Source organism: Epinephelus lanceolatus, chromosome 12, assembly GCF_041903045.1.
Source record: "Epinephelus lanceolatus isolate andai-2023 chromosome 12, ASM4190304v1, whole genome shotgun sequence".
In the NCBI taxonomy this organism is placed as follows: domain Eukaryota; kingdom Metazoa; phylum Chordata; class Actinopteri; order Perciformes; family Serranidae; genus Epinephelus; species Epinephelus lanceolatus.
Window position 1 is genome coordinate 34,644,987 of NC_135745.1, and position 24,244 is coordinate 34,669,230.

Below are 24,244 nucleotides of genomic sequence, written 5' to 3' on the forward strand. Positions count from 1 at the left end.
CATTTTAATGGAAAATATTAATTTTTGAAATTGTTCGCCTCTCATTCCGATCCCCTCACACAATATAGTGCAACTTACCAACAGAGGTCGGTGGCGAGTTGAGGCGAGAAATCTGATTTGTTAAGTTTATTTTCATAGATTATATTGATACTGAAATCCTTAGTAGTTCAAGGTCCACACAGTTTAATACATTCATCGTCACACTTGTGATTTGGCCATGTTGTCGAGGTAGTTTGCTGTCTGTGTCAAGTAGCTGTCTGTTAGTCATTCACTCTACAGCAGTAAACCACACTTCAAAATAAAAGCTCTGTGCCTGAAAGTCACTCTACTTCAAAATAAAGTTTGTATTTTTACAAACTTGATACGTTTGCGATTCACTGGTGGTCCATTCAGAATGGATCCACGACCCACTTTTGGACTGCGACCCACCAGTTGGGAACCACCGCTGTAGAAAATGCAGCCATTTATTTCTGGTGTTATGTGTTTTTGAGGACATGTAAGAGACTGTTCCTATGGCCTTTTTTTTAAAGGGAGTTTGGCGTAGTATTTTCCACCAGAAGAAGGATGGGAATTAATAGTTGTAATCGTGCAAACTGTGACCCTGCAAGATCCACAGTCTCTGCAGAATCTGACATTGTCTTTAGATGTCAGAGGGCATCAGATTTAGTCTTTAAAAAGTCTTCTCAAAATCAGTTCAAAGTGTTCTAGTGTATGACTGGCATCACATGCATCAGTGGAATATAAGCAGTAATTCACTCACCTGTCCTGGCGTTCATTGTTGCTGGTGTGCTCTGGTTGCTTCCTTTCATGGCAGAAATGCCAATGCCATACTCCGTGCCTGGAAGCAGGTCTGAGGCACAAAGTCGAAACAACACTGGTTACTAATTTAATGCACAGCACAGCAAGAAGAAACATCACATGGACGCGTTTGCTTCACACACTCCTCGCAGTGAGTGCCTGTCGATTAGATGAAGTTTTTCATAACAGCCCAATTAGCACTACATCGGTGATGAGGCACATTTACATGAACAGCAGTATGATTTCTGAAGAACGCTGATTTTTTTTTTTCCCCCAGCATAATTGATCAGTTTCAAATCAATTCATTGCGTCCACAATGAGTTTCTCAAGCTACAGAAATGAGATGATGAGGAATGGAAATAAGCGAGAGAGAGTGACAGAGAGAAAATGAGAGTCACAGAGAGGGGATGAGGGTGGAGGCAGCATTGATTGCAGTGGCCCAACAGAATAACACAGGGACCTTTTGCTTCTATTCTTATGCCGGCCGTGCCCTTTGCAGCACTGTGGCCTTTCAGAAAAAAAAACAACATCCCAGCTGACCCCTCCTTCCTGACAGCCTTTCAATACGCCCGCAGGACAACAAGCATTTCTACAGATACAATCAGTAGCCCCGTCAGCCCGGTGTTAGCTGTGGAGATAATCCTGCCATGTACAACACACAGGCACTTCCCAGCTTCTTCAGTACACATTCGATGCACTGCGATAATACTGACGGCATAAGGAAAAAACACTGAGCTGGGGAAAAGGAACTCTACGAATGTTTATGGTAAATAATTCAATAAAAACTGACTATACAACAAATGAATGAATTAAACACTCCTCCTCACTTACCTGTGAGAGAGGTCTTTGTGGTGGCTCCCTCGTTGCGTGGCACAATCACTTTATCATACTGGTCTCCTGCTAAAGTGCTGTACACCACCTGGTAGCCATCCACCTACATTTAAAAATATATGTTTAAACGTTTACACCAAACTGAGGGAAACATTTTTAACAAAATGAAGGAAATACCAGGCTAACAGCTTTAAATTGCTTCATAGTATAAATGGTGTATTTTCCATTAGCCCAGTACAATATTTGTCTCTTTGCCAACACTGTGCAGAATCATGAGGATGAATTAATTTTAGTGCTTAACAGGCATCAAGACAGACTAGCTTCATGAGTCTGGTTGTATAGTTAGTGAGCCCTGGAAATATCACTGTGACTACTGAGTGAAACAAGAAGATTTACTACATTTTCATACGGAGTAAAACATTTAGTGACCACTTGAACCCAGTAAATGTGTTTGCTACATTCTCGGTATTGGCATTTACCGAGCTGATGATAAAGCGCTCCATTCAACAAGACGGAGTTAAGGAAAATTGGAGGAATAGAAACTTGCTGCTCTAGGTTAAGTATGCAAGAAAGGTTGAGGGAGGGTGGAGAGGGTCGAGGGATTATGGGCAAATTACTTGTTATTTTTACAAAAGCATGTAATCATAATATTCTCTGTGTTTTTAAGGGGCACCTAAAGGTTGTGCTGAGATCCTGTGGAAACTATGAAGTGTTTCAGGATAGCCCACTACACTTATTAAAATGAAATATACGAATATGTAAAAGATAAAAAACAAAAGTTTTCACAGGAGGAGACTCTTGTATCCAAAGTTTCAACATGAATAGCCTCCAGTGGTGGAAGAAGTATTCAGAATTTTCACTGAAGGAAAATAACCTAACATATATATATATCAGACTATAAATGTGTTCCATTTCAAGTAAATGTCCTGCAGTAAAAATCGACTTAACGGGTAAGTTCAGTATTTTTCAAGCTATTTTTGTGTCAAAGGAAGAACAGTTTTTGAAACTGGTGCAGCGTTGAGTGATAGTGCTGCAGCCGGCAGTGGGGGAACGAGTGCAGTTTATCCTCTAAGAGCATGTCCGCTACGTCAATTTACATCACAAAAAGTGCATGTTTGCCACTGACAGGCTCAGATTGTTATTCTAAGTGTCTGACATCATTATGGAAAGGATCCCGACAGAGACGGACCTTTATGGTGAAGAGTATGATCCTTATTGTTTAACAGGAACCTACCCTAAAATCACCATCGCCAAACCAACCAGCCTCAATTCGACTAAAAACTTCTTTCATCATTATAAAACACACTTCATTCAAAGCTGACAGAAAATAAAACTCACAGAAACTGTCTAGATTTGTCTTTCCACTGTTCCAACATTCACCATTGGTTGATTAACCCATGAATATGCTGGTTCTATACACGCTGAAATTACTGTTTATTTAAATGGAGTCCGATGGATTTGGCAATAGCAATTTCGGGCCGTTTCTGGTTAAACAAAAATGATCTCATATTCTAATATCAGACATATTATTATGGCTATTCCATTTAGCATGTAGAAATCCTATTAGCTATTACCAAAAATGTAGAGCAATAGATTGTGGCTCTCAGACGTGAACAGTTGCATACCTCTAGAAAAAATAACTAAAGAATAAGATACACTCTTTCTATAAAATATGACAACCTTTTATTAACTAAATGGAGAATCTCCTCCCCCATATGTTTGAATGAATGTCTACGTGTAAAGCAAAGCATGCAACTGAGAATAAGACTACCCTCTCTCTCAACCACCCCCCTCACTCATTATTCTCCCCAACATTTTTGTCATGTAGTACTTAATTTTATTAGTTAAATTTTAATTTGCATTGTTAAGTGCCAATTTATTTTATTGTCTGTTAATCTATTTCTGCAGCGTTCACAATGTAAAATTGGAGTTTATGTACTGTCAAATTGTGATTGTGTGCTTTGTATATTTTGAAAAACAAAAAGAAAAAAAAAAACAGAAAGGATCTTACTCTTAAAAAATATTAATCTGAGCCTGTCAGTGACAAAAACAAGCACTTATAGTGGATGTAAATTTATAGTGTGAACATGCCCTGAACGGTTACATTGCAGCCTGTTTTGTCTCCATTAGTTACTTAGACACAAAAACAGGAAAATAGGGTCCACGTTAAAACAAACCCAACTTGAACATTAAAGGGATAGTGCACCCAAAAATGAAAATTCACCCATTATCTACTCACCCATATGCCGATAGAGGCTCAGGTGAAGTTTTAGAGTCCTCACCACACTTGCGAGACCGTGAGACATGGGCCCCGCGGTGCACAGAGAGGCAGTTAGAGCTGCAGGTTACAATGAGGCTAAAAACAGAGTTCAAATGATGTTTTTCCAAACAACTTTTTATGCCGGGGCTTCAGGACACTTGGATCACTACGGATGAGCAGTATGGAGATATTTTGTGGTTTCAATTATGTGTTTTTGGATGTTTCAATCTGGGGCTCCATAAGTCTCCATTAGGTGGAGTTGTGTTGCTACCCCCTCTCCCCTTGGATCTCCGCAAGTGTTGTGAGGACTCTAAAGGCCCGAACATACTCGGGCGGAACGTACGCGCCTGCGAGCCCTGTGCGCGCAAAGCTCAGATTTTACAACCGCGCGGACTCCGCTCCGCGCACCAGTGACTGCTTGGCATGTATTTTTCACATCGCGGGGATTTTTCACGCACATTTTTACAGGAAACTACAACGCGGAAGCGCGCTCGACTATGGAAGCCCAAATGACTGCGGACATTCCTCGCGTACGTTCTGCCCGAGTATGTTCGGGCCTTAAAACTTCACCTGAGCCTCCATCGGCATATGGGTGAGTAGATAATGGCTGAATTTTCATTTTTGGGTGCAATAACCCTTTAAGTAAAAGTGCAGTAGTGTATTCAACAAACTGCTACAAAATAAAATTCCTCTTTTTTTAGCCTGTCCAGATTATTTTATCTATATAATCAATATATATATCATTGGATTAGAAGTACTGATCCTTTTTAGCTAGTTTATAATCTGTTGGGTGGTTTCTTCTATTACAGTGCATAATATTTTGTATGCTCTTCATATGTTTTCAATGTGAAATCTTAATCTGCAAACTAATTGAAAATCTTCATGGAGTACAAACAGAATAAAATAAATACATTTGTAATAATAACGTAAGGCACAAGTCCCTCCAAGTACCAGGAAACGTACAAAACTTGAGTAAATGTACTGAGTTACTTTTCACCAGTGAGAGTAATTACCTCAGCCTCACTGTTATCCCACTCCAGCTCCAGGGTGGTGGATGTCTTGGACAGCAGCCGCAGGTTCTTAGGGGCATCGATCTCTGAGAAGAACGATAAAGCTGACAATGTTGGGGACACTGAGACCAATTCTCAGGGATTGTGAACAGGCAAACAACAGCCCTTTAAACATCATTAGACACAGATAAACAGTTTGTGTCCAGCTGTTAACTTCTATAGTTAATCTGCATGTATGATGATATAATTTACTAAACATTAACATCAGTGGCTACATGTGTTTATTTAGAATAATTTATATTCTATTAGCAATTCTATGCAGATTTCACTTCATTTAAGCAACCTTGAATTACTCTGATATCATATGCATACATTTTACTTTAGATGAAGCTGAACATAATGTCATTTTGATGGAGTTCACTTGTTTCCACTTAAAACAAATTAGGATAATGCTTCAACAAATAATACTTCCTGCTGCACAAAAAAGAGCAAAAATGACTTTGAACAGATGCTCACTACCATATCCAATATAGATAAACAGTATGTTTTACATTAGGCCATATGTCATCAACTGTACGATCCTCAGAGGCAGGCACAGGATCACACACACCACTATCACCACATCTGCTTGCTGTCAGACCTCACCGGTAGTAAATTCAGTGGAAATAGATCCGCTCTCATTTCCTTTTCTCACTCCGCTCACAGATACCTCATAGCGAGAGCCAGGACGCAGAACCTGTGGAACGGGAAAAAAAGACAGGGACAGTTTAGTCTGTTTAATCTCTTTGCATGGATTTTTTGTTTGTTTTTGTTTAATCTCCAGATACAGACAGCAGGCAGACTCTGCGATTAGATGATTTAACAAACATGACAAGTGTACACACACACATACATGTAACTAACACTGTACTCGTGAGTACAATGTAAAAACCTCACAGCACACTCTCCACCCAAATATAAACGGTTTAAGTTGTGAGGACTGGCTTTTCTGTCCCCAGATGTCAGGTGAGTGCACGTAATGTGTGTGTGTATGATCCGATCTGTGACACCTCAACATGATGAATTGCACACACATGGCCCACCACTCACCTGCAGGGAGTACTGGCTGAGTGTGGGCTGAAGGCGGAAGGTGGTCCGTGGACCCTCTCCTCCCACCAGGCCGTACCGTAACACAATCTGATCAATCTTTGCTTTGGGTGGTGTCCATTCTACAAACGCTACAGTGTCTGACACATCCCGCACGATCAGCTGAGTGGGGCCATCAATCACTGCAAAACAAAGAAAGAGAGAAGAAGAATTACTGAGTGTCCTGTTGCTATGTGTAGTCTGTTTGTCAACCTTGACATCTGTTGCTGCATTTTCTTACTTGGTCTAGGGTTGTTTGACATTTCTATTTTCAATTCAACACAAGATTTTGTGTTGGATACCAACCTTTTTTTTTGATAATTGTCCTCTTAAGTTGGATGCAGCTTACAATAAATTCCATTTTCAGAAAAGTTTGTGGATGATTATCTCAATTAATTCTTTGGGCGATAAAATTTAAGAAAATATATTATAAATATAGAGAGAGATATTTCCTAAGCCCAACATGATGTAATTAAACTGCTTGTTTTCTTCAGCTTATCAACCCTTTTACTGTTAGTAAACAGTATGATGTTTTTTGGTGGGTGGGGCTCAGCTAGCGAAACAATTCTCCTCAGACATTAGCTAGTGCTAGAGAAGTTCTCTTGGCTTGTTTTAGACAATGGAGGAAGATGATGTGAGTGGTGCATTCAGAAAGACTCACTCTGAGTGCTGGAACGCACTCTGGCACAGACTGGACAATTTGTAAATTCGGAGCGGTGTCTGAATGTACCGTCTGGTTATCCAGAGCACCACACTCTGGGAGTGGCAGAGTGCACTCTGGGCATTCTGTCTGGGGAGACGGAGCAGCAGAGTGCCGAGCGGAATGAATGTGTGATTAACTTAGCCGTTTGTTAATTTAAATGGAAATATAATGCTCAATTTTTTGATCAGCAGCACTCTCATTTTAGTTCAGAGCTTTAGATTGAATTAATGAACACACCATGTCAAGTGAGTGTCACTTGAATTAGTAAACACTGACCAGACTGGCTGACCCGTATGTTCTCACTCAGTGGATGGATGACTGACAGGACTGCTGAAAGTGGGATGGCCGGCTTTGTGGTTTATTGCTATGCCAGTCTTAAAAAGGAGGATGACACTTGAAAGGTTTCCTCCAGTTGGTTTGCTATCAAAGCTAACGTTAGCTAATGCGCCAAAAAGTTAGCATTACCTCCCCAGTGTCTGATTAGGTGGACATGATAACCCTTAATACACATAATGTTATTCATCCCAAAAACAGTAAATACTTTTTCCCTAACCTGATTGCCTCCGTCCAGTCCTTTCCTCCTATCACATTTAACCATAGTTGTCTTTGTTTTGGTTGACTTTGTTTGGGCAGTGGCAGCTGACATGCAATAAAATGTAACTTTTGCGCCATGACTCCTTCCATTCTGGCTCCTAATAACCAGTGACATTTTAAGATTCCTACAGAGCCTACAGCCCTGTAGTGGCAAGTCGTGTTTTGTCCCCAGCTAACAAAATGACATCATTGTGACATCAGCCCTAAAGGGGTCTATACTTTACCTCAAGTGTTAGAAGTCTACAAATTACAAGTTTTGACCCCGTATTTAAATACATTTTTGAGGCCAAAAGATGTTAAACTATCTGATACTAAACAAGACAGTGAGAAAGAATTGCTGTGATAACAATTCAATTTTGTGAAGCAGAGCTATCCAGTAAAGCATCTTGTCAATCCACATTTATACTGTGACTCATTGGAGGGGTTCCCAGGTTGGTAATCATGACACTAGATAAAAAGCAAACCTTCCCATGTGAAAAGCTGGAACTGAAGAATATTTGGCAATGTTAAGCAATTTTGGCATCCTGAAATAAAATGACTTGAAAGCTCAAGGGATTATTGAAACCAATTGTTTCTATAAATCAACTACTAAATCAACTACTAGCTTAATCAAACACTGTTTCAAAGTTTGACAAATTTAAACATATATGCCTTCAAAAACCTGTTTTTTTCACTCTCAAATGTTGAATGTTGTCTTTCCACAAGCAGCTATACAATAACTTGGCCAAATAAAATACAGTCTTAGCCAAACTATGAATGAATTAAACAAAATCAAAAGAATAAGTAAACAAGTCTGACCAGACATTTAGTACCAACTTTTGGTTTGGACACATTTCAGTCAGTATTCACAGAGAAGCTAAAATAGAAAACTTAAAATGAAACCATGAAAGTTCATGTTAAGCCTTGCAGCTTCAAGCTTATGCAGGTGTAGATCTGGATTGGTTATCAGCAAAAAAAAAAGCTGTTCTCTGCCAGCCAAGCATGTAAAGCTTATCATACCTGACACACGCTGAGACAATAGGCTTTATCTGTGCAAGGTGTAAAACATAAGCCATGATTAAAGTCTCACCGTGCTGATTGCTGGAAAACAACACTTATTCGGTGTGAAGAGCTGAAAACACATTGCATGTGATGAGGAAAACCCATTTCAGAACAACACAGCTCCCAGGGTCACAACTACACACAACCCTTTGCGCCTTGATAAGGCGGTGATTATCAGAGGTGTGCCTAATCTGTGGTCATGGATTAACCAAAACAAACAGTGGGCCCTATCTTACACCCGACACAAAGCGGCACACAGTGCAGCATAAGAGTCATGGCTAGTTTCAGAGCGATGCAGCTGACATTTTAATGGCCAGCACCCACATACTTGTGCCCATCTGTGTGCCCATGTAGGTCTTCAAACAAGGTGTGGTAAAGCACATTGTTGGCACTTTGCAATTTTGAGGCAGTCGAAAGCGATTACGCCACTGACCAACAAACACCTGGTCAGTAAGTCAGAATTGTGCAGTTTTTTTCCTGCTATGTAAAGGGCGCATTATACAGAGAGTAAGATCCACATACGGGTGCACCTTGGCTATGAACTTTAGACCATACACTCTGGATCATGTAATTAGTACCTATCATGTTTGAGCAAAGGGTGATTGATGAGTGTACCTTGTTCCAGAACACTATAGGCCAAATCGATTATCAACTTCATGGTAGATCTGCAGTTGTATGTCTCAGACACTCGAGTGAAAAGGAGGAGCAGAGCTCTCAGATGGCACAGGAGAATGCCAGACAGATATGGTAAAACCATACATGTAGCAAGGGTGAAATGGGAACGTCAGGCTGAAGACCTTGTCCACTAAGCGTTCAATTTGCTCATCGAGTCTACATGTGTTTATGTACTTTTGTGGGGGACACGGGGAAAGTACGCGGTACCGGGGCCGTTGCTAGGAGCCATTCGGTCCTTAGACATCTGTGTCCGTATTCACAGTAGAAAGTCAAACACATTGTCAGTAGTTTTCGGTCTCTGTCAGGATTATCCCTTGTCTCCAATTCTGTTTGTGATTTTAATAAACAGGATGTCAAGGCACAGCTGAAAGGAGGAAACCTCAAAATTGCTTCTCTGTTCTTTGCAGATGATGTTGTTCTATTGGATCCATCAGACAATGACGTTCAGCACACACTGGGGTGCTTTGCAGTAGGATTTGAAGCTGACAGGATGAAAGTCAGCACCTCCAAGTGAATTGCTACATCCACACTGGGAGGAAGTTGCTCCCCAACGTAAAGGAGTTAACTGTCTCGGGTTCTTGGTCATGAGTTAGAGCAGCCAAAGCTTTCAATTTACCAGCTGGTTTACATTTCAGCCCTCGCCTATGGTCATCATGAGCTCTAGGTAGTGACTGAAACAGTCAGTAGTGCAGATACAAGCAGCCAAAATGATGTTCCTCTGCAAGGTGGCTGGGATCACCCTGAAAAGCTCAGACGTCTGTAGGGAGCTTGGAATAGAGTCACTGATCTGTCATGTCCAAAGGTGCCATACTGATGTGGTTTTGGGCATCTGAACAAGAAGCTGGGTGCATTCCTTTTGAGTTTTTCTGTGCATGTCTAATTAGTAGGAGATTCCAAGGTAGGCCCACAACATGCTGGAGAAATTATATATCTCATCAGGCTTGGAAACGCCTCTCGATCCCCCAGGAGGAACTGAAAAATGTTGCTGTGGAGACGGATGTCTGGACTACCTTTCTTAGCCTGCTTCCACCATAACTTGGCCCCGGATAAGTGTCAGAAAAGGGTGGATAATACAAGAAGGATTCATTAAGCATTCACTCTGCACATTCTCAATTTTAGTCTCATTGTGAATTTTAGTTAAGGTAATGGAGTGTTAGATAATGTGATAATTATCACTCGGGTTCATTAATCTATCAATTACATCTTTCCACAAAAATTATGGTGTGGCATCTGTTGCTTTAACAGATGTCTGGGAAATTGCAGGAGGTTTTCGTCCCTAAACCAACACTTTTCTTAATGATTTCTTCTACAACGCTCCAACTTAAATGAAGTTTTTATAAGATTTTTGAGTTATCCAAATAAGCTTGAAAAAGGTGATACATATCATTAAACGTTGAGGAACCAACCACAAAAGCAGGTGACACAATGTTTAGTTTACACGGTTTAAACTGAAAGCACTATACAATGCTGTGATAGCATAATTACTCTCTATTGATGGCCCCAGGGGGTTCTTATGTAAATGACATATTTCACACACTGAGCGACAAAGGACCGTATGCAAGTCTTTTTAAAGCTTTTGAGATCTAAATAAGTCTCAGACTCAGACTTGACATATTGCAGGTCCACTCCAATCCTTGATGTATTAGAAATTGGCCCCTTGGGTCTCGTCCCAGAAAACATCCTGAGGAAGACAGTTGCTGAGAACCTGTCCCCACATAAGCTGTCCTCTCCTTCTGGTTTTCCTCAGACTCCTCATGACACTCACTCCGTCTCCGAGGAGGGATAAATCTTTGCTATTAATAATTGAGTAACTTCAAATTTGTCTTTTCCTCTTGCTTTATCCAATAAGGTGTCCTGCAGTGGGCTGCCGTGAAAAATTAATGGCACAGTGCTATGAATTATTAATCGATACTTAATTACAACCCACGGAATGAACAAAGACTTGACAGGAAATTGATGGTGTTTTGACTGCAGACATCAGAGTTTGAATTGTTATAGACGAGGTTTGAATTGGATCTATTACAGCTGTCAGGTAATAGTGTCAGCTGGGTGAGGAGTGGGGGCAATACCTCAGTGTGGTTTACATCAGGGACATAAATGGTGGCAGACCAACAAATACGTCAAGGTGACACTCACTGCCTGTGCCAGGGTATTTAGCAGTGTGTATGTGTATGTGTATATGTATATGTGTGTGTGTGTGTGTGTGTGTGTGTGTGTGTGAAGGTGCAGCCAATGCTGTGCTACATTTGGTACTGAAATGATAAGTTGGCTTACTGACTGGTGGGCAGGAAATTAATTTCTGACAATTATAACAAAACCTTTTTATCAAGCAAATGACAAACATTTGTTTTGTCTAGCTTCTGTTTTATTCATAGTAATGTGAATATCTTTGGGTTTTGGACTGTTGTTTGAACAAAACAAGGAACCCTCACAGCTACAGCTTAGGGAAATTAGATTTAAAACTTCAGACTTTTTTAATGCCAAACAATTAAATTTAAGACCAATTTAACAATAACCACAAGTTGGGGTGGGGTTGGATGATAGTGGGGTGAGGTGAACAGGCATCAACTACGTAGGGTTGAGGATGACTTAGCCCAAATGTTTATTGTAACATAAAGCTAGACTTTTTTTTTTTTGAAAAAGTTAGATGATCTACTTAAAATGTTGAAGACAGTTTAACACTGTCTACAGTGGAACACATAGACAACTATTTGTTTAATCTCAAAAATGTTTGTTTGGCATTTGATTGGATGTGGCAAATGTGTATTAAAATCAATGAATTATCTGTAAAATGCATAACTGGCTGTGAACTACGGTACACATATAATTCTGACTACCTATTCTAATCAAGTATTTTGTCTTTTAGCGAAGCGTCATGCAGTAACTCTGCTTTCTGTGTAGGCATACACCCAAATGTTATTCTGTTGTCTGTTGCTGCTCATCTCTGATACTCTGGTGCTGGTGTCGGAAATAGGGGTGGAAGTGTGGCATAACATAACTGGAAAATACCTGGTGTTTGTTGCCGTGTTTTGTTGGTGAATTTGTGTTTCTCACTTTGCATGTGGGATTCCAGTGCCCTGATTCCCAAAGTTCAAAAAGTGTTCTGCATAACATACACCTAGGAGCATATGCATTCCCTGATTATCTCTGAAGAACCCCATAGAATGACATCACCTTGCATCCTGGAATATTGAGCTCTCTGGTCACAACCTTCTTGTTGAGCCACAACAGTTTCAGCCATGCCAACAAGTTGTAGTTTAATAGCCAGTTTTAGTTAAATTTGCATGCTTGCTCTTCAGCCACAAATTTGCAACTTTTCTTAAAGCCCCTGAAAAACTGATTGATAAAAAGAATTTAGTACAAGTATTTCTGCATTGCATTGAATATATTTGACTAAATTACTTTAGTCAGTAGTTTCTGACAAATACATTTTTAAATCCTTTAAATCTGAGTTTATGTGTCTCATTAAGACTGTGTCTGGAACGCAAGGAAACAACCTTAATCACATTTTAATTCAAATATTGTCAAATCCTGATCAGTGCACTGAAGTACACAACTTCAGCCTTCTTCACCTGAACAGTTCCCACTTCAAACAAGTGAGGAGAGAACAGACAAAGATACACACAGAAATTTGTCATGTGAATTAATGAAAGTGGAACCCCATCGCTCAGAGTAAAAAGCTAGTTGAGAAAATAGTGTTGTACGGACAGTGTTATATTTTAGCAAAATCACAAAAGCAATGTATGGGACATTTAAGTTCTGTCTCTGCACACAAGCTTGTTTTGTACGAATATAAGTATACTATTGTAATTAATACGTACGTGTTGTGACAGTGGCAGTGACCGGCTGGCTTCGACCCTGGTCTCGGAGAGCCACAAGGTTAACAGTATACTCCTCCCCTGGTCTCAAACCAGTCTGCACAAAGGAAGTGATGGTGCTGGGCAGCTGTGCAGTCATGCCCCCGTCATTGTCCTGGAAAAAAAACAGCAATACAAGTGATGGGACTGAAAGCAAAAACTGTCGTGTGTATATTGCATTTTTTGAGTAAATGCCAGTTACTATGAGGCTTAAACTTCATCTCTCAGTGGAAATAGTGGATCTGGCAGATAAAAGCCTATCCCCACCAGTAAGACATAAAAAGTGACTCATGCAGTTAAATTCTATGCAGTAGATTTTCTGAACTGTATATTTCTTGTGACTGATTTGTACGTTTTTGGATGGTTTAGCACATTAAATTCCCAAACGGTGCAGCATATGTAACAGTGATATTTCTTAGGCCATATTCTGCAGAGGCAGCACTCTGTACATTTCCAAAGGCCTGTCACTCATCCATATGGAGCCCCTGCTATTCCCAGCTGTTCTCAGAGAGCCAGTGTTGCACATGCACTTCCTGCCGACAGACAGATGTTACACCTACTGCTGCTCCAACATCCCCAAAAGCCTGTGCTACGAAGGCTCATATTAAAACAGAACATATAACAGCTTGCTACTTTCCTGAATCAAAACTGTAATTAGAGATGTAATCCATTTAATCACCTCAGCTAAACTGGCAGGGTGGGCACTAACACACAGCGGTAATGTTCCAATAACAATTGGTCCTCAATCTCAATAATAATACAGTTAAAAGCTGAATGATACAAAATGAGTCACCATAACAGTATATCCCACTCCCATCTCCTGTGTCAGCTCGCTCCTAATTAGTCATCATTCTCTCTGTGGACAAGGTCGCTTGGATGAGAAATGACAAAAGGGATTTTTGTGGAGGTACTTTTATTACTTTAATTTAATACTAATAATTTTTATCGGTTTGACTCTCCATTCATGGTTCTTGGTTACTTATTAGGGTAATTTAGTTTTTCAGGTAAGGCAGCATGTCATTATATATCTATCAAAAAAAGTGCCAAGAAGTGGATCTAATAATCCTCTTACTACTCATAAAAGGCAATATAATAATATTAGATTGTTCTGAGGATAACCTTGAAGACAAAATGGCGCATCTCAAGGGGTTTATCCTCTAATAAAAAATTTGGAAGTTAAAATAGATTTGAAATGTGTTGAAGCAATGATACATTTCTTAATTAGCCTGATGCCTGACCAAATTGTAATGCGACTTAGTCTGAAACCTCTCAGTTTATTTTCAATTTTCAAAAGGTGGTATCAATGGCCGTAGACCAATTTATTATTTTTTTTTTTCCTCCAGAATTTGAAAACAGTACTTCAACAGAAATGTGCATGTCAGCTACAGCCATCTAGGTCATTTTCAAAATATATTAATAAATAAATTATTATTAGCACTTATCTTAACAAGGTTACAAAGTGCTTCCCAAAATGCATAGACAGAAGACAACAAAATAATACAAAGGAAATAAATCACAAAAGTACATATCAGGCATTAAAAGGGAAAGCATTCCGATAAAAATATGTTTTAAACAATGATATAAAAACGGGTAATGTGCTAGCCAGCCTAATCTCCTCAGGCAGAAATTCCAGAGCCTCGGGGCCTTGATGGCAATAGCCCGGTCACCTCTAGTTACCAGCCTTGATCTAGGGACGACCAGTGAGGGTAGGCTTGATGATCTCAGGTCATGACTTGGAACACAGGTAGTCAGAAGCTCAGCTATATAACAATGGTCACCTTGAAAGTTATTAAAAGAATCTTAAAATCACTTCTGAAGTTGGGCTGATATGTGACTTACGATTTGTCCCGGTTAAAATATAAGCTGCGGCATTCTGCACTAGCTGAAGTTGAGCTACTGAAGATTTGCTGAGGTATGTAAACAGTGCATTGCAGTAGCCTGGCGCGAGAATACAATGCCTCAACAGCGCTTCTCTTCACTAGGCTAGGTTTATGCTCACTCTAGTGTCCCTGGCACAAGGGTGCATGAGGCAAAAATGACATCATTTAGGAAGTTGTGTTAAACACGAAGGCTCCGCAGGTCAGTCATTGTCTGAAACACACCACAAATTAGAGGTCTGCTGGAAATCTGTCTATCCATCTATCTACAGGGTTCCTACACATTTGGAATTTCAAAATTCCATAATTTTCCATACCTGAATTTCCAGACTTCCAGATGTTTTTTGTTTTTTTTTTCCAGAGAATATGCAACATCTAAGTAAATATATCAGCGTATCATATTTCACATCATATTTAATTATTCTTAATAGGCGATTGTAGCCAAGTACCATAATGGCATGCAAATAAAAACTCAGGTAAGTTCAATGTCTGGGCTGAGGCAAAAAGGTTGAGACTCTGGGTGCAAGCGATGCAGTAACGAGACGTCGGTGTTTTTCCTTTCATGTGGCTCAGAATCGCCTTCTCCCCCATGTTGGCGATGCAGGGTTCAACGCTAAGGTTTTTTTTTTACTTGCCCGAAGTCAGTTTTTACTTGCCCTATAAAAATTGTTTAATTTAAGCGGCTATCAAATAACAAAGACTGCAGTTATTTTTATGTTATGTAATCTTTATTCACACTGTATTTATTAATTAAAACAACATATGTCATGTATTGTAGCTTAATTCCTACACAAAAATGACCGTGTCAGGGCTTAAAGTGAAAAATTTTCCTGAGCCTGAAACCTGAAACTGGGGGGTCTAGCTCTAGCATGCTCACCTGTGTGTGGCAGAACTCTGCCGTGCACGATACAGAAAGCAGAGGAGAATTGTTAACGCGTGACCATGTAGAGACAGAAATGACACGATGACATAACACCATAAATGGTATATTGTTATGTTATTATATGAAGCATCCGTCGCGCAAAATAATATGACTTTAGTTTATGAAGACGTAAGACAGAGCCCTCTCCTCTCCTCTACATAGTGCAGCATGTAGCGGACTGGACATACCACTTGTCAATCAGGTAAAAGGGGCGGTATGTTTTCTGAGACGTTTGCTCTCACATAAACTGTGCCTGGCCCGGCAATTATTTTTGGAAATACCTAATTTTCTGTTTTAGAAAACAGTATTTTAGAACAGTGGTAATAGTCTGGAAACATAAATATTTTTCCATACTTTTTAATACCTGTAAATTGATCAAATTTATTTCCATACTTTCCATACTTGCATAGGAACCCTGTATCTATATAATGTATGTGAAAATTTGTGAAATTACATTTTTCCTCATGCAATTCCCTGTCTCGACATCCTTCATGATACATTAAAATAGACAATAGTTTATAATATAATACAAGTTTTCAGGCGAAATCATTTCCAATGAAAACTGTTGACAGTAAGGTCTGTGGATCATCAAAAATACCAGGGACACTGTGTCTGGAAAAAAAATGTTGAATATTTTTTTAAGGTCACTTTTCAATTGAATTCCCTTCTTTTGTACTGAGTGAGAGCGGAGATGTCATTGGAGAACATCTTAAAACCAGGGCAAAGAAAACATGGTGAATACTACCGAAGGTAAGTGAGAAAATATGTTTTTGTAATATGGTTGCATAAATAAATCAGTGATACTTTTTAAAAACATTTTCCCTTTATACTGTAATGTGTACTGTATTATAAGCTGCATGAAATAAATGGGGTGTTCCTCTCACTTGATTTTTTCCAACAAGTAGCAGCTTCAGAGGCTTAAATGGGCAACAAAGATAGATTTTTAGTTATTACCTAGCCCTGCCTGTCCTTCCTGGGAGTGAAGGAGTGGGTCGCCAGGGTGCAATCTGAAGAACACTTCAAGTTCATGTAGACATAATATAAACAAATATTTTATATAGGAGGAACTGCAGAACTTAACAGCCTCATATTTTCTTTTTCCATTGTCACTCTTGGCCATGCTGTGCCGATTTGCGTTTCCATTGTCAATTTAGACGCACCGTCCCACACCAAACTGTGTCCGAGATGGACTTTCTCAGGAAACCGAGCAAAGCCAAACCAAACCAAGCCAGCCCATGACTGTCTAAAGGGGGTAATCATGTGTCCTTACCTTTGAGCTTTAACCATTACCTTACTTATTCAACATGAATTATAATGCTGAAATATTTTAGGGAAACCCAAACCATTATGCACGGTCATGTGTTTGTTTCTGTGAGTGTGAATATTATTTCAAAAGCTACAGCAGCTTGTCTGACAATCAAAAAAACACATAGGAGGGAGCTTCTCGGAAACTGAAACAGTTCTGTTGTCCTTGAAAAAGTCACATATATTATATAAATCAATACTGAGAATATTTCTTATGGCCATATAAGATGGTTGAACTACTATAATACTAGTACAGTTCTGCCAGCAGCAGTATTGACTGACTGACTGCTTTACGGCTTTATCGATTTATTACAGAATGCCCTAAATATAACATATTAGATGGTGTGGTAGGTATGTTGTGGCAGTGTGGTGTTTTATTGGAGTGTCAGATATATACTGTAGCTGTTTCTAACAGTGTTAACGGCAGGTCACGGATCTCGCCTTGCTTCTCTCTCTCCCTCTCTCCCTGTTTCCTTTTTACAGAGTAGTGAGTTCTGTGTTTGTTCACATAGGCCAAAGCTTTCATGCCTACTTCCATTATGAGATTGTCAAAATTCACAATCCCCATTGCTGGATTAAATCCACAGGGGGGCGGGACTGCCAACTCATAATATGATTTCCCCCGTGGCTGGAGCGAGGGATGGAAAGCGAGGAAAGATAGAGGGAGGAACATTTGCAGAAAAGGATGGAGAGAAAGAGAGAGGTGGATGTGAAAGAAAGGGATGGAGGGTACCTTCGGGGGTAGAGAGCAAAGGGTTGGAGATTTGGAGCGAGAGAGGTTTTGGATGGAGGAAAGGGTGGAAGGGTGGGAAGTGTTAGAAGGAGAGAGACGAGACAGATTGGGTAAAAGAGACAGGGCGGCTAAAAGCAATAAAATGAAATTAGGAGGCCCGCTGGTTCTTCCATTCGGAAATGTACTATCCTTAAAAGGGTTTGAAATAAACACAAAAAAAGCATCTTAACATCAGATTTGAGGCCGGACCAAAGGATATCTTCCCCCGAGAACACCTTGAAGGAGAAAACCAATTACTGTGAGAGGGCATGAGATTAGAGTGCAGAGAGTACCTGAGTTTACAGCGGAATTAGTCAGAGAAAGGTTTTTGCTTTCTGGCTTTGAACCTGGCCCTGCTATGGTTTTACAAAGGGTTATTGTGGAAAAAGGGTTTAATGGCTCATCCACCTAATAGCCAATAAGCTTAAGACAATCCGCTTGTCTAATTTGGTATGGGCTTCAAGTTGAGCAAAACCCCCAAGAAAACCTAAATCCATCCGGTTATTTTTCTTCCTGTTTCCACACAGAAATTGGAAATCATTTAGAGATCGGCATTAGTGAGATTTAGAAATAAGTCTGTTCAATGAAGAACATTTTATATGGTCAACAAGCATACTGCTTGTGTGTGTGTGTGTGTGTGTGTGTGTGTGTGTGTGTGTGTGTGTGTGTGTGTGTGTGTGTCATTTGCTGATTATTAACTAAAAGCATAAAAAGTCTCTTTTGTCCCCCCTTCTGTTCGTCTCACACACAAGGACAGTGCACTCGGATCTCAGCATGTGATAGTGCTCTTACATTGGGACTGACAACAAACACATACACTGAGCGTTCACACAGCTCTACTCTACCTTGGGGATGAAGCTGATCTCCCATCCATCGAAGGAATAGTAGAAGGGTAACCACTGGACCTCCACTGACGTCTCTGTGATGGATTTGAAGACTAAACCGTCGGGATTGGAGAGATCTGGAGAGGTGGCCAAAGACATATTATTGTTCTTCAGTGACCCGCAAAGCCCATAAATCACAACTTCATCTCATGCTGAAGGTGTCTACTGCTGAACCTTTCTCTTTCACATTTATTTTTCTATTTTGTTCCTTCTTTCTTCAGTCATTTTCCTTGTTTCGATCACCCTGATGTTGCACTAAATGTCTGGATTGATAATTGTTTGGTGCCTTTTTGTTTTTTGATCAAAAAGTGCTTTTTGTTTCAAATGCTTAGAAACATGCTTTTGATAGTACTAGGCAGCAATTATAATATATACTTCCCTCATTATATTGATAAAAACTATATGATGAAACTAAAAAGTCAACCAAGCACATTTCTCTCAAAGTTTGGTTGCAAATGTGATAAATTAAGATAAGCAATCCACCTGACAGGTGTGGCATACCAAGATGCTGATGAGATAGCATCATTACTACACAGGTGTGCCTTGGACTGGTCCCAATAAAAGGTCACGATGCCACAGATGTCGCAAGTTTTGAGGGGGTGTGTCATTGGCATGCTAACTGCAGGAATGTCTACCAAAGCTTTTGCACATACACTGAATGCTCATTTCACTACTGTAATATGTTTCCAGTGTTGTTTCCATTAAATTGGCAGTACATACAATCGGCCTTACAGCCACAGACCACATGTAGCCACACCAGTGCAGGAGCTCTACAATCCAGCATCTTCATCTTTAAGATCATGAAAGACCAGCCATCAGAACAGCTGATGCAATAACTGGTTTGTACAACAGAAGAATTCTGCACAAACCATCTGACGTTTGTGGTAAGCTCATCTGCATGTTTATCAGCAGTTTGTCATTGTAACCAACTTGTGTGGTTGTGTGGCCAGCTAGATGTACTGCCAAGTTCAGGGAAACAACATTAGGGTCAGCTTATGGTAGTGAAATGAACCTTCAGTTCACAGGCAACAGCTCTGGTGGACATTCCTGCAGTCAGCTCCCTAAAATGGCGCTCAGTCTGATTGAGATTCTGTTTTAAAATGCTCTAAAATGGTCAGTTTAGCTGTTACGTTTCTGAAAATTTCTCCCTCCAGACTCCCCTCAAGGGTTGGATCACAGAAGATATAGATTGAACATTGTCCCCTCCAGTGTTAAAGATGTGATTACAGCCCTGAGATTGTACTGATGGTAGTTAAAGGAAAAACCCTGCAGCACTAGTTCCTTGGTTTAAAACAAATGACTCATACTTTGATTTAGGAAAATACTAAAATTACGTTTTTTCACAGGCAGCTGTGCCCTCATAAATCTTTCCAGATAATCAAATACTACATTTCATAATTAAGTTTAGCAAAGACAACCCAACAAATCATATCATATATGAAAAATGGTTTGCATCAAGCTTAATTGCCCTAAATTGACTTTAGAACTCCAAACTCTGCTATCACTGAAATTAAAGTCACTTATCTGTGAAATGGAGGATAATTTTACCAGTCAAGACTAAACTAATGGCAGCACACTATGTAGCCTGCTGATGTAGAGTGGATACAATATTCTGTTTGCCAGTAAAAACAGGCTTTTACTTTTTAAGAGGTTGATGAGCAAGGAGGCAACTCGTCAGATCTGACGACCTGGCATTAACACAGACCAGGAGGTACACATTCAGAAGGTGTGTGCTCGAGTGTGAGTGACACTGAGCAGGTGTTACAGGTAGAAAAAACAACCAGTTGGCACAGAGGAGCAGGTGATATTCTCACTCTATTGACACTGAGAAACATCTTGGGAAGGATTTAGCACAAAAAAAAAAAGGTGAGAGACAGGGTGTATGTGCATGCGCATGAATGTCTGTGTCCATGTGCATGTACAGCACCGAATGAGACAGAGAACATTTTATGAGACATCGAATTGAGGTATTGCATTTAAATTCTGTTGGTCATGAACCAAACATGGCCTCAGTGGAATATCCTTTAGGGCTCCCATGAGAACATTTTGTCAAAACAACCCACAGGGCTGCACTTACAGGTCGAAACGGTGATGCTGGCGGGGACGCTGATACTGTTGTTAATGACAGCGAACACGTTGATGTTGTACTCCATGCCTGCCTCCAGGCCTGAGATAGTGCAGGTGGTAGTATTGCCTGGAATCCTTATCTCTAGTTGAACACCTGACAGAAAGACAGGCAAAGAGATACACTGGTACACGTTTTTTTTAAGGTGCAGCATATGACATTCAGAGCATTCATATAGCAGCAAACAACTATTTGCTATGTAAAGATATAGTGGAGTAATTGCATCCTGAACAGAGAGTGAAGTCACGCTCCCTCTGTAAATGTTATAATCTGAGCTTCTCTGATCTTTGCTGTGGTAGTCAGTCCAGCCACACATGTATATTGGTGCTTGTGATACCGTGTGTGTGTGTGTGTATCTCAACTATTTAGCTAGTTGCTGCCACTCTGCACTGTGCTCAAATGGCGGTTATCACTGATAACGCTGCCCTGAACCATGGTGGTGGAAAGGCATTGTTGCGGAAGCATAACGTCCACCCTCCAGTTCCCACATTAATACTAGGGTTGCGAAGGGATGCACAGATCTGATATTGCTTACTTTACCCTATACCCTTTACTATATTGCTTACTTTACTAATAAAGTTTAAAGTAGTTTTTCACTCAGATAAAACTGCAATTTTTCTGGAAATCAGTTATTTGTTGCTCTTAGACAGTAGCCCACCCAGCAAGTTGTGCTGCGCAGCCTCTGGCAACTATAGTTTTAGAGGGACGAATAAAAATTGTTTTCTGGTTAATAGTGTAATGTTAGCTGTTAGCAAAACCTCAGCAATTTGGCAATATTTGACACTGGAAAGACCCACCAGCAAAAAGGCAACATGTACAGTAAACAAGGCTTTAGTTTCAAGGTGGTGGCACTAGTGTTGCTAATTTCTTACAAATCTTACGAAGTATATGAAGAAGCATTGCAGATGTATTTTATTCATGTTTTACAGTTTAACAGTTTAACCTAAGCCATGCAATACACTGACAGCAATGATTTCACATCCATACAGGGTCAGCAGTACACAGCTGTTATATTCTATTTCAACTCAATGGTGTGGGGTAGGTACTCTGTATCAGGCGATAGGCAAGTTCAGGTAATGGAATCATTATTAGGAAGGAACAAAATCAAAACATCACTAATTAACACCGTTAGCTCTGTCAACACTGTTGCTGTTGTTAGCACTCTTGGCAGTGTTAGCGTCGTAAGCTGCTAGCCGCTGGCATGTTAGGACAATCTGGCTCAAACTTGGAATCAAAGATACACTCCGAGTGTCAAATACAGCTCCTTTAACAAAGCTGTGAATGCTTTCAAGAAAATTTAAATCTACTGCAACTTACATTACAGCCTTCCATGCTTTCAAAGGCCAGCATAGCTGTGTACTTACCTCCAGGGCTGCTTGGTGTGTAGGTCACTAAGAAATCTGTCAGCACAACTGACCCCTCCCACTCCACGTCAATAGTGCGATCTGTCACGCCTCGTACCCTCAGGTTCATGGCCGGTGCCACTGTAGACACACACACAAAAAAAATCATGTTTAACCATCTTATTTATTTTCATTTTTTTGTGTTTTGCAGTAATAATCATACAATGTAATCCTCATGTCACCCTCACAGTAACCTGCTGGTAAACTGTGTCCAAAGATTGCAGTTAGTCATTACCTGCCTTAGTGCATAAACAGCAAAAAAAATGTATAATGTCAGTGCAGGCGTAACATCTTTTCTGCAGACTGTTGCAAAACCGAGCTACACAGAAGGAATGTATATGTTCATATTATATGTGAGATGACTTGTGGACTGATGTGTTAGCTGGAAAAGCACTGAATTTAAAGTTATGTGCATCAACTCAACATTTCAAAGTGCAAATATTGCACCACAGAATCTAAAGGACAAAATACCCATGCTGATATTGAACCTCAGCAAACACAAGTCAGCAACACTAGTCTTGTCTGATGGGCATGAGTTCCTTCAATCCTAGGAAAGTGGTCCTTGAAATACTTGTGGCTCAGTTATTATAAAAATTGACACCACACTGACTTGTAGTTGTATGGCTCTATCCTTTAAAGGCAAACACCTGAGATGTTGGAACTGCCAACCCAGCTCTGACAAACTTGTTCTGAGAGATCTTCCTTTAAGTGTTTTTCCCAGACCTCCAAACCACTAACAGATAGAGTGGTCAAAACAACTCACAACAAGAGAATAGGCCAGCAGTCTCAAAGTTGCTTTTTGGATTAGATTAGCTTTTCTAACCAATACCTGGTTCTCCAGTCAGTTTAGGATGAGACAGTCTCTCCACACAAGCTGCTGTATAATAAACATCAAATAGAATTACAAGATGGATTGACATGAAATATCTGACCATCTAAGACTATACTGTTTGCTTTACAAAAATCTGCTTTGACCACATGAAGAAACAACTCATTGTCAACTAGCCAGTTTTTAATCATATTGAATTCCTCACTCAGGATTAACCTAAATTTGTTCTCATCATTACTTGAAGCCGAAATAGCCATCAGCATAAAATAATACATGCATTCTTTGCAAGCAGAAATCATTTATATGTAATAGAACCTAGGGGGGGCCCAGAGCACTACCCTGTGGAACTCCACATGTTGTAAGTTCACTAATAGATAGATGGCCTGGGACCTGAATACTATAAAATCTCAGTTTTAAGTGAATCAAACCATTAATTAATTAATTAATTAATACTGGTGACCACAGCAGACAGGTACTTAAAGGTATACTATGTGGGATTGCTGGTTACTGTTTATAAAGTCAAAGTTAAAAACAACCCCAGATTCACTTTTGTTTGGTGGTTTGCCTCACTATATTTGCTTTTATGTCAGTGCTGTGTCTCTTCGATGCCTGCTGCTTACGGTCTGACACCTGGTTGCTACCTTATTATTAAGTCCCAACCTCACCTGAGTGTGGGAGTACAGAAAATAAGAACAAAATAAGAAAATACAGGAAGAGGCCTGAGTTTTTGCAGAACAAAACACCATGTTATGGTTCACCGTATTGCCTGTTTTTTTTAGGTCACCAGTGGACTCTTCCTTCTGCACCCCGCTGTCAGCTGCAATATCAGGTAGGCCAGAGGTCCAGGTCCGTCTTCATACACAGCACCTGGCAGAGCAATCCTGGCTACTACCACGGATTCCTTCTCTCCTAAAAAGCCCCTTCCTGGCTGTGGGCAAGCAGTCCTCTCCCATTGAAGCATCCTGGTCCTTGTACCTTGGGTTAAGTTATGCTCTCTTTCTCCTATTGCATCATGATCAGTAGACCAGTGACAAAGAGTAATTGTGGAGCGTCTACTTTCATCTGTGATATCAGTGTGGATGGAAAACAGACCCTGATGGATGTATCTGGACATTAAGAAACACATTTCTGTAATGAGTGCTTCAATTTTTTGCTGTTCAAGCATGTTTACACTTTTACGGCATGACTGTGTCATCCAGGGTACCATAACCAAGTACTTGTAAATATTGCTAA

General features: G+C 40.1%; 1 protein-coding gene across 6 annotated transcripts in view; it reads right to left on the bottom strand.

The window, feature by feature from the left end:
- Positions 1-24,244, bottom strand: part of tnr (tenascin R (restrictin, janusin)) — a 274,847-nt gene that overhangs the window by 78,547 nt on the left and 172,056 nt on the right. For 5 of the 6 annotated variants that reach the window (XM_033638023.2, XM_078173333.1, XM_033638026.2 and 2 more), the window contains exons 9-17: positions 22,144-22,263; positions 20,732-20,875; positions 18,616-18,731; positions 12,859-13,009; positions 5,989-6,167; positions 5,545-5,635; positions 4,903-5,003; positions 1,630-1,732; positions 761-850 (exon numbers count right to left, since the gene is read on the bottom strand). In XM_033638023.2, the coding sequence (XP_033493914.2) occupies positions 761-850; positions 1,630-1,732; positions 4,903-5,003; positions 5,545-5,635; positions 5,989-6,167; positions 12,859-13,009; positions 18,616-18,731; positions 20,732-20,875; positions 22,144-22,263 (1,095 nt within the window). The remainder of the gene's footprint in view (positions 1-760; positions 851-1,629; positions 1,733-4,902; positions 5,004-5,544; positions 5,636-5,988; positions 6,168-12,858; positions 13,010-18,615; positions 18,732-20,731; positions 20,876-22,143; positions 22,264-24,244) is intronic. The other variant, XM_033638024.2, reaches the window with a different exon arrangement.